The 11311-nt window shown below is 52.5% G+C and overlaps 1 protein-coding gene across 1 annotated transcript in view; it reads left to right on the top strand.

Annotated features, from left to right (window-relative positions):
- Window positions 1-1384: 1384 nt before the first annotated feature.
- Window positions 1385-11311, top strand: part of CACNA1S (calcium channel, voltage-dependent, L type, alpha 1S subunit) — a 47044-nt gene continuing 37117 nt past the window's right edge. Inside the window, 2 exon segments of the mRNA XM_009881328.1 lie at window positions 1385-1628; window positions 6333-6438. Coding sequence (XP_009879630.1) covers window positions 1468-1628; window positions 6333-6438 — 267 coding nt within the window. The 5' untranslated portion in view covers window positions 1385-1467.

Below are 11311 nucleotides of genomic sequence, written 5' to 3'. Positions count from 1 at the left end.
CTCAGCAGGTACGATTTGACCCTGATTTGCACAAAATGTGGCAGAGTGGTGTAGGAGGGGACAGGTTACTAATTTAACCCCTCTACAACCGAGGGCCCCCTCCAAAGTGTGTCAAAACTGGCTGGAGCAGCGGCGGGGGGTGCTCTCCCATGCTATCTCCCTGCTGTGGGCAGGGAGAGATCAGTTCCCTCGGTGCTGTGGCCTTCCTGGCCCTCCACACAGCCTGCTGCACAGCTGCAAAGTCATTTCCCTCCGCAGTGGAATGACCCTGCAAAGCAAAGGAAAGGAAGCTTTGAGCAAGGGAGTGGGGTGCTGTGGGTAGAGGAGCTCCCTGGGACACATGGGGTTGACTGGGGTAAAGCTGACCAGTCACATCAGACTGTAACATCTCTGGAAGGCAGGGATAGCATTTGCTATGGGACATAGCTGTAAGTAATAAGATGGCTTCAGGAAACCCCAGGAAGAAAACCCCAAGAGCACCCCTTCCTGGTGCCTCAGTTTCCCCTGCTGTGAAGAGGTGCTGATAACCTGCCTCTCTCCCTGCCTGCCTTCCAGCTCAGGATTTACTGTAACTGTCCATACCATTCATGCAGTTGGGCCAGGGCACAATCCAGCCTCGGCTTGTTGGGTTCTGCATCTCCAGGCATCTTCCATACCCTGCAAGCAGGACTGGGGAGGCGAGACTGAGCAAGGGGTTGTTTGAGTGACCAGTGCCAGCCAAAAGTTTCCTCTGTACCTCCAGAAAGTGCCAGAGCACTTTTTGGACTTGCTGTGATTCCCTGGAGCTCTGAGGTTGGGGTCAAAGTCCCTGTCAGTGAGATGGACCCAACCCAACCTTACAGCCCCAGGGTCCAGGGCTCAACTGAGCCGTTTGCATCAAATGACAGTGAAATCCTGCAGAGAGAGGGGACTAATCCATTTGTGGGGTAAGCATCTTTAGGAACCGGTCATAGTTGGGTTCTCCATCTCACCCTGAATAATGTGATTCAGCAAACAGGGCTGCATGCGTTGCCCTAGGCAGCCCAGCTTCCCAGTTCAGGCAAGGGAGGCCGGAGGAGCTGGGGAAACAGCTGACCTGGGACAAAGATGCTTTTCTTTCAGAGGCAGTGTGCCCAGGGCTGGGGAGCCTGTTCCCACCCCCATCCCAGCTCCGTGGCATGCAAAGCACTTACTTGCCTTCCCAATGCACTGGGTAAAGAAGCAACAGCTGCAGGGGCCCTTTTGCTGCTTCGGGAGCTGTGACAGCACCCGGCAGCCAGGCCAGGATCTAAATTTAAACTCATGCTTTGTGTGTTTGTACATGCAAGTGCAGGCTCCAGCCCTCACTCCCCACTGCCTCCCCCAGTGCGCGGAGGAGATAGACTCCACAGGAAGGGAGATCCAGAGGAGATCCAGCAGGCTGGGACCCAGGGAAGGTGGGCTCAGCCGTGGGGCAGGAGGGGGAGAAACAGCTAGGGGGGAAACACCATGGAGCCTGCTTCTCCCCAGGATGATGTGAAGAAGAGGCAACAGAAGGAGAAGTCCAAGAAGCCGGTGCCACCAGCAGCCCCCCGCCCAGCCAGGGCTCTGTTCTGCTTAACCCTGCAAAACCCACTGCGGAAGGCATGCATCAGCATCGTGGAGTGGAAGTATCCTTCTGGCTGCATGGGCATGGGAGCACCTGTGTGGGAGCCTGTGAGCAGGGGTGCTGGGGATCAGGAGATCTGTCAGCCTGTGCTGTATGCCTGTAAAAGGTCTGTAAAAGGCAACAGGGCGCTCAGGGAGCCCTGGGCAGGATGCATCGGCAAAGGCAACAGCTGTGCAAACTGGGGGCAAAAATAGGCTTGTGGGGGAAGCTGGGGCGGAAAGTGGGTCAGGCAATGGGGACCTTCAGTAGGGTGGTGCGGGGACAGCCTGGGTGGCAAGGGACTTGCGGGAGTAAATGAATTTTGTGCTGGCAGGAGCTGTGCTGGGGAGAAACGGGACAGCCCGTCAGGAGGGGAGAGGGTTTGGCGAGTGAGGAGGGGGCACAGTGCCCATCCCAGGATGGGGATGGAGCCAGGCAGAGGAGGAGGGCCAGGCTGGAGGAGCTAGAGCTGAGGATGGAGCTGGGGACGGAAGGCTGCCCCAGGGAGGAGGTTTGGGGGTGGGTGGTGAGACCATGGTGAGCTGCTCGGGATGGCTCTTTGTGTGTGTCACCACATGCCTGATCCTGCAGCTGCTCCCTGCCCTGGTGGTGGGGGCTGGCCAGCATCCCCCAAATCCTTGCCGACACCGTTGTCTTTTCAGCCCCCCCTTTCCTATTCCTCCCTGGCACTGCTGTCACAGGGGAAGACTTTTGTGAGTGATACTCTTCAGAGGGACAATATCTCTCTGTGCCTCTGGCTTAATTTAGGGATGGAGTTTGGTTGGTTGCTCTTTCATTGGCCATCAACAGTGGGGCGTTGTGTCTCAGAAATACCAAAATGTCATGTTTCTGCCACCCATCCAGGAAGTATTTTAGGCCATTAGATACTGCCTTGTTCACCTGTATTTTATGGAAGGGAAGGGGATGGGAGGTGAAACATTTACCTTTGGCTTCAGCAAAACATTTGGGCTTAAGCAAAAGTGATGGAATTTGGGGATGTTTCCAGAAAATCCAGTTCTTCTACCCCAACTTTTCTCATTTCAGTTGCTGAACCTGTCTGCATGTTCCTGGCCTTGGTAGGATCATCCCAGCCCTGGCCAGGCATTAGTCCTCTTGGAAGTGGCCTGGTTGCCTTTGGCTGGCTGTGTTGCTGTACACATAGTGCTACGGTGACACCAAAACCATGCCAACACACTGCCAGAGATGCCATCCTGTCCTGGATAGCATCTCAAAGCCTACAATGCCTGTTTGCAGCCAGTCAGGACACGCTCTCCCCCATGGTGGGGGTGCTGTGCTGGCCATGGATTTTGAGCCCTTGTTCCTTCACTGCAAAGGGGCTCTCTGTCCTTCGAGGAGAGGGAGCAGAGCTGAAATTGGAGCATTCTCCATTTCTACTTGTGTAGCTTGAGGACTGGGTTGTTCTACAACGACATGGAAGGGAACTGTGTCTGTGTCTTAAATAGGCACTGAGTATGGAATAAACTTCTGCATACACCCTAGCGGCAGGGGAAGAGCTGGAAATAGGACTTACATCTTCCAACATGCTCAAACACATTCCTCCTCCTGGGCCAACGCATGCCAGAGAGAGTGTGCAACACAGTGGGGGTCTTTCCCACATTGGTGCCCTGGAAGGGGAGTGTGGAGGGGAGAGGTGGGTATCCCACCAGGGAGGTTGCAGGTGCAGGTGGTTCTGACCTGTGCAGGACAAGTGATCCAGGGCATCAGGTTTCTCCAGCGCTTCTCTTGTGCCTTGCTGTATTTATACCCACATGCACCTGGCTGTCCTCGTTCAGGGATCAGGGTTTGCAAGGCATGACAGGGTTGTTCCAGTTCCTGCGGGTTGTTATGGTCTTCAGGGCCAGGCAGACTGCCAAGGGGAGATTAGCTGTGCCCATTTTCTGTGGGGATACCTGGCATCTGGGTTCAGTATGGCAGTATGCAGTCCTGTTCTTTGGGCACATCTCTGCTGTATAGCTGTATAGCTGTATAGCTGTATAGCTTCTGCTGTCAGAGCACAAAGCTGAGCCCCAGCAAATGGGACAGGGTCTTTTCCAGGCAGTTGGAGGGTGGGGAGTATCACTGCACTCAACCTAGGGTGGGTGAAAGTCAGGCTGGCTTGAGGCAGAGGGATTTGTATGCTGAAATTCGCTCACATCTCAAAACTCACATTTGTTAGCACAAGGAAATCTGGGTACTCTGCAAATCGCTGGGTATTGTGTGCTCAACAGCTGGCCCAGCATGCTGATGGTTGTTGGGACATGTCTAGCTTTGTGGTGTCACAGGTCGTTTTGCAGCCAGGAGGACTTCAAGGCAGATGAGCAAGGAGTCCAGGGACCCTGAAGGATGACAGAACTGCAAGTTACTAGGGGCCTAATTCCTACTGCAAGGCAGATGTTGGGGCCCTTGGATGCTGCGTGGCAGGAGGCTGCTGGAGAGAAAGAAGTGAGATTGCAGGACAAGGAGACGAAGACGATGTTGAGGCTCTGGCTCAGTGGCAAGAGTCAGGGACACCATGCCCAATTACACTATGTGCCTCTTTTTTGGTTCAAGCTGTCCCATTGCATTTCCACCTATTAACAGTGACAGACTGGCCAGCAGCAAGCTGATTCCAGCTCCAGTTACAAGATAGGTCACTTTTCAAGGAGGGCTGCTCATCTCACCCTGTCAGAGCAGGCAGGGAAGCCCCTCACCTGGAACACAGAGAACAGCTTTTCCCACTGGCTTTAGTTTTTAAAGTGCCAGCAAGCTGATGGATAGAAGTGTCCAGAAAAGGCAGAATAATGTGTGATGAGCGTAGGACACAACTGACAGCACTCAGCCAGCTCAGCAGGCCAATATGGAGAGAATGCTCCCTAGGTGTCCCTTGCCCCATGGTGCTGGATTGGACAGTGGTATGGCCACTGCAGCCCAAGGCAGGCCTCAACATAATTACCTGAAAAAAGTTGAAAGCTGAACTAATTAGTTGATTAACCATGGTGTAGGGAAGTGTCAGTATGGCTGCAGAGCCTCTCTGCTGGGGCACAGAGTTTCAAGGGCTGTGCTGGGCTCTGTAGTGGCATCAGTCTGCATGGTTGAGCTGTAGGTGTTCCCATAGAGTGCGTTGCTGGAAGCTGTTCTCCTTTGGAAGGTCTGGCCCAAGTGAGATGGGGATGCTGGGAAATCCTGTCTTGTACTGGAACCTCTGAACCCACTGGATGAGATCTGCCAGTTCGCCTGTGATGGCAGGTTGGTAGTTACAAATGGGGATGGCAATGAGAGATCTCAAAAGAGTTTATGGGGGTAGATGCTGGCTGTGGTCTTAAGTGTGGATGTTGGCTCATCACTATTTGCTGATTTACACTGTAGGTGAGTCTGACTCAGTGGGCAGTGGGACCAACATTTTCATTTCCTCCATCTGCTTTTAGTTTCAGTGGCTTCCAGGGGTACAGGCAAGGCAAGCGGATCAGGGACAACTGAGATGTACTCAGCAAGAAACATTATTGGCTAGGAAGCTTTGAGATTAGCATTGTGACCAAAAATGTTTCTTGTAGGTTTTTGCATCATGCTGTACGCAGCTGTCTTCTGGCAGCATGAGGCCACTAGATGAGTGGAAAAGACCCCTTTGCTTTTAGGTATGTGCATAGCTACATGGTGCAGTGGCTTGGCACAAGCACTTCAGAGCTGCAGCAGGGCCTGGATCTGACCAGCATAGTGGCAGCAAAAGGTGATGGCTGCCTTCTTCTGACCAGATATCTACTGCATTCCCAGGGTACCACAGGGTGGCAGGTTTGGACCATGCTGGGAGGAACAGAGAGTGGGGTCCCTGTGGTGAGAGCCTGGCTGTGGACAAGGGCCTGGAGCTGGAGTTTGAGTTCTTTCAGGGCTTCAAGAACATGATAGCTGAAGCTTGACCATGCTGTTTCAGGGCCCTGGCAGAGCAGTGACAGCAGCAGGAGCCTGGGAGTGACCAAGTGCCTGTCCTAGGGCCTTCAGGGGGAAACAGCAAGTCACCCCATTTATTCAGAGATGTCATAGGGCCCAAACAGCACAATTCCACCTTCTAAGGAGTGGGACAGGCTCAGGCTAAGCAGTCCTGTTACTCCCAGCCCATGGCAGTTCTGGGGAGAGTCACAGGAGCACTGCCTGCACTGGGGTACAGAGGCTGTAGGACACCTGGGAATGTTAGCTGCTGGATGTTCTGCTGGAGGAGACCCTGGCTGAGCTGTCTTACCTCTAGATGCCTTCTAGTCAGGGAGACACGGCCCACCCAAGAGCTGTCGCTCAGCAGTGTCCCCTGCACAGACGCGGGGTACAGAGGGAGCCATGGCCAGCATGCTCTGAAGGGTGATGCTTTGGTTAAGTGCCTATGTTATGCAAGAGGGTCCTGATCCTTCAGGATGATTCACTCCCCTCATTATTCCTCCACTGCAGCCTTTTAATTTGTGCCCCCTCCCCATATGTCTGGTGTCAAAGCTGCCCCTCTCCAGCAGCCATGTGCTCAGCATCCAGGCCTTGAGTTTCATCCTGGCCCCTTTCCTCCTTGCTCGGGGATGCAAGAAATGGGCAGCAACTGGGGCTGTGTGGTGAAGTCTGACTGGCTGTTCTCTCTCTGGTTCTCTGCCCCAGTGGGAGGTTGTTTCCCCATAGCCAGTGGGGTTTCCCCATACATACCCAGACAGGACAGTGGTGGGGCAGGGCTGTATCTGTTTTTTCCTTCCTGTCTCCTTTCCTTAATGCTTCCTCACAGACCCTTCGAGATCATCATCCTCCTGACCATCTTTGCCAACTGTGTTGCGCTAGCCATCTACCTGCCAATGCCTGAGGATGACACCAATGTTGCCAACTCCAGCCTGGTAAGACACAGCCCTTCCCACTGTCCTGCTGGGCAGCCAGGTGCTCGGCTTCGAGGGCTCTGCGGAGCTGGTCGCTCAGTGTGGCATGGGTGCAAGGAGGTAATACCTGTAGTGGGAGCATCTGCTGCTGCCCAGTGGGGCACAGTCAGGTGTTGTCGGTCCAGCGAGAGATGCTGCAAAGTCAGAGGGAGGCAGAATGGTGGAGAAACCACTGCAAAATGGGTTTTCAGAGGGGCTGAAACCAGCCCTAGGTTGAGATCAAAGGCAGCATGTTGGTGTGTGAAGTACACAAGAAGGAAGAATTGATGCTAAAGAAAGAACAAATTCCCTCAATTTTTTATTGTGACACTTCCAAAAGGAAACATCCTGTTCCAGAAAGGCTCAAATGTTTTGTTGCAGCATTTTTGGAATAAAATTTTTGACCTTTCATTTCAAAACTGTATTTTAATTTTGGTGCTTTTTATTTAAGAGGGGAAAAAACCTGTTAAGCAGAGAGGTTGCTGCTTTCCAATCAGTTATTCCTTTTTTTTTTTCCCCTAGTCGCTCTGTTTTGCCAAGAATAAGATGTTTTGATGTGATCCAAATCGATAGTTTGCACTATTTTTAGTTTGCCACCCCCTTCCTCTCTTCATATCCCCACTGTGGTTCAATCCACATTGATTTCCATTGAGAATCTGAGTTTGGTGACTGAATCAAAGCATCTAAATCTGCACTTTTTTAGTGAAATGTTCTCTTCTGCTAATTTCGGGGCTCCTTAGTGTTGTGTGGGATGTGTTGTGTGCAGGTACTGCTGGCAGCTTGTGACTTTATAAAAGCACCTCTCTGTTTTTTGCCCATTCCTTAGAGACTCTACAGGGAAAAATATTAAAGCAGTCAAAGAATCTGAGATGCAAAATACAAAGTAAGGTTTTACTTGTACATCTTTTAGTTCCTCAAAGTGCTTTCATCTCTTACCCTCTCAACAGGCAGTGAAAAAAGTGTTTACTTCCATTTCCTTGGAAAAAGAAGAAAAGGGGTCACTATTGGCAATGTATTATTACGTCTTCCAAAAATTAAACCAAGACAGGTCCACAGAGGAGGGCAATTAAAAATACCCATGGAGAGTTAATTCCTGGGGTGCTCATTCAGCCTCTAGTGCGCTGTCTGACCAGGGTCTCTGGGGCAGAGTTAAGCTCAAGACATGGGTTTTGGTTTCTTCCCTGGCTGAGAGGGCATAACAGGATAAGGAAGGTGCAGTTATCTCAGCTGAGAGGTTAAAGAGGCAAAGCAAAACTAGGGGCGGGTTGAGCATGGAAAGCAAGAGGGGGGGACAGCAGGAATGGGGGCTTCCCGCTGGGGGAGGGTTTGAAATTTGGCTGAGACCAGGATGCTTGTGAGGGCAGAGCTGAAGAAAGCCCAGCAGCTTGTGGCAGTGTGGCACGATGGGGGGACAACCTGGCAGCAACCCACCTCGCAGTACTCCCGGGCTGCCCAAGAAGGACCAGTATATTTTTTTCACTTTGACTTGAGTTTCCAGAATTGTCAGTGACCTCCAAATCATACTGTTTGTGTTTCACTAGAAGCCTTGCTCCAGGAGCAAGCAAGTTCAGAAATGTGTTTAGCAAGGCAGGTCATTCAAGGGAATTCACCCAAGAAAATACATATGTCTGCATGTGAGCTGGCTGCCTAAACTCCATTTATGGTCAATGGGAAAATAAAGGCAAATTTAGAGTAGGGTTTGTCTCCTAGGGCAGTTGGTCTCCTCCTGCAGTTCTGGTAGGCAGTGTTTGACATGCTGCAACACACTAAACTACCTGTTCTGTCCTACTAATGGGACCCAAGTGTGACTGCGCAGAAGGAGGCCACCCTTTCAGCTGGGCTGAGGCCCATGTACTTTGTAAGCATGTAGAACATGGGGCCTGGTGAGTGGGGGACGGAGCTGGAGCTCCAGCAGTTCAGCAGACACTCTTAATAACACAGGTAATGGCCTACGTGCAGGCATTATGTTAGTATCACAGATAACAGCTTTATGTTTAGGTAGAACAGATGTTTAACGTAAAGGAGTATGCTTCTGAAAATCCCACCGGTTTGGGTTGCATTGGGTTGCATCTCAGCCACAGGGGTCAGGGCACCCCTGTGTTTTAAAGCCTGAACACAGCCCCAGGCACAATTCAGTTACAGGAATATGGCTGTCTGATGCTGTTGCAGGTGTCCCAGACCTGCATCTGCTGCTCTGGAGAGGTGTGACCTGCTTGTGGATCATGTGTAACATCTGCCACCCCAGGATTGTCTTGTATAGTGCAGGGCATCTCCAGTAGCGCTGAAAACAGCTACATCTGGGCGGCTGATTCATGTCTGGCAGACCTTGAGCAGAGATTGCTGGTCCAGTGCTGGTTTTGAAGAGCGAGTACCTGCTGTCATAGAATCATAGCTGTTTACACTGGAAGAGACCTTTAAGATCATTGAGTCCAACCATAGGATCATCACATCCAACCATTAGAGGTCGGGTGTCTGTCCCTTGAGGCTGGCATGGGTCACTCACTGCAGGAAAGTCCTGATTATGTGTGGCTTTCCTAGAGCCTAGGGGTCACCCTTGATCTCCTGGAGTCCTCTAACAGCTGTGAGACTAGACCACACGTCTGCACATCTCCACACACAGACTCAGTGCGCGGGACTTCAGGAACTACTGTTGCTCTGTTACCCAGCATCTTGAGGGATGCACATAAAGATGCAGCTGGATGGGCTTCCCCTGCCTGAGTCCTCCACTTCACTCTGGGCTGGGGCTGCTGTCAAGGGCTGGCAGCCTGCCCAGCCTGTGGCTTGGCAAGCCTGGCAGCCCCCGTGGCTCAGCCTGGGGTTTTGGGTAGGCAGCTGAGCCAGGCCTCTCTGATCCCCGTGTTGCCGTCCCTTCCTTGCCCTACTTATGGGTGCTCAGCCACCCCAGGAGCCTTTTCGTATACAGCCCTGCCATCATGAGGTTGCCCTCTTTCAAGTTCCTTCCCCCATGGACAGAGCTGGCGAGAGGATTTCATCTCCCCTTTGCTCAGATCCCAGCTGTGACTTTTGCTGCCAGTTGCTGGTGCACAGGTCTGGACCTCCAGTTTGGCCAGCAGAGCTGACTGCTTGTCCTGCATGCCAGTAAAAATACAGCAGCTTCCAAAGCTGCTCCCATTAAGTAGGATAGCCCATGGTCTCCAGGTCCACAGCAAGGCTTCATTCTCCTGTCCATGGTTTTACTGGCTGATGTGGTAGGACCCAGCAAAGCCTTTTCAAACCAAGCAGACCTAAGGTGTCTAGTCCAGGGACAGCCCTCAGGAATGCTTTCCCACGAACACCTGTGGGGCAGCTGGTGTGACAGCGAAGGGACATGGATCAATGTCTGTGGACTCGCTATGGACAGCGAGTGAAACGTAGTAGGAAACAACTCATTGTAGGGCCTGGCCCCTCCATGCTTGCATAGCTGCTGAAGAGGCTTATTGCTTTCTTGGTTGCCATCTCTGCAGCCCTGGGGTTTCTCTAGCCCAGGTCTGTCACTTTTTTATGGGAGAGCAGGACCTATGGCAGGAAAATCACAGCATCACAGAGCAGCTGAGGGTGGAGGGACCTCTGGAGATCATCTAGTCCAACTGCCTGCTCTATAAAATCTGTGCAAACGATTCAAAAGCTCTCCCAAATTATTTCCTGCACGTCTGCCCGTCCCAAGTGCTCCCCCTGCCACTGTGAAAAGCAGAAATGTTTCTCTCAATATCTCTTCCCGGACGTGGTTCATAGCAGCCCCAAGGGGCCTGCTTGCCTTCCACTGTGCCCTTCCTATGACAGGTACCAGGGTTTCCCACCACATGCCTTCTTCTTCTCTAGCCTTCATTTTTATCTGGATTTCCAAAGGAAGGGGGGGAGCCTATGAGAATGCTGTAACTGTGTTCCCATACATTCATTAGCTGTCCTGTTGCCTTCTCCCTCGCACATCTGCAGGGCTTGTCTCATCTACATTCGGGGGAAGGGGGGAAAGACACAGAGCTACTCTGTTTTGCAAAACATGGTTGCTGCAGGCCTCTGGATGATGCCCTTATGGATGTTTTCTGTTTAAAAAGCCAGAGCTTCAGCAGCTCAGCTACCTGCCCTGAGTGTCCTGGTGCAGACAGTCCACACATGCATCCTGGGCAACCCATTGGTGCACATCATAGAAAAAACATTTTTTACTGCGGAGGGTGGTCAATCACTGGCACAAGTTGCCCAGGGGGGTTGTGGACTCTTTGGAGACATTCAAAACCTGCGTGGACAAATTTCTGAGCAACCTGCTGTGAGCTGTCCCTGCTTTGAGCAGTGAGGGCTTGGACCAGGCGACCTCCAGAGATCCCTGCCAGCCTCAAACCTCCTGTGACCTGTGACAACTGCCTCAGCCATAGCAAGGGCCACCCTCAGGCTAGCAGTGAAGGGCATTGTGAGACAGCAAAGGTGATGGGGGCTGGAGCTGCAACGGGAAAGGGGAGCAGAGCCTGACTGGGACTGAGAGGTTCTAGGGGAGGTGTAGGGGTGGATGGTGCAGGACAGGAGCAAGAACAGAGGGTATGGAAGAGGGCAGGAGGCTGGGGACAGTTTGGATGGGTCAAGGAGGAGTGTGAGTGCTGTGAGTCCTGCTGCATGCAGATGTCTTCTGCTGGGAAGCAGGGGTAGCTATTTGGCCGTGTTATGGTCACACTGTCCCCTCACCCTCTATCCCCCACTTTGGCCTGGGAGGCTTCATCCAAGCCCTGCTCCCCCTGTTGCCTGGGAGGAGACACCAGGGACGTGGAGCTGGGGCTTATCCTGGAGAGTGTAGGGGCTGGGAGCTGGCATGGCTGAGCAGGCTGGAGCTGTCTCACACTGCAGTGCACCAGTGTGCTGCACGCCATTA

Source organism: Charadrius vociferus, unplaced genomic scaffold (genome assembly GCF_000708025.1).
Source record: "Charadrius vociferus isolate BGI_N301 unplaced genomic scaffold, ASM70802v2 scaffold333, whole genome shotgun sequence".
Taxonomy (NCBI): domain Eukaryota; kingdom Metazoa; phylum Chordata; class Aves; order Charadriiformes; family Charadriidae; genus Charadrius; species Charadrius vociferus.
This window is presented reverse-complemented; position numbering and strand designations above follow the sequence as displayed.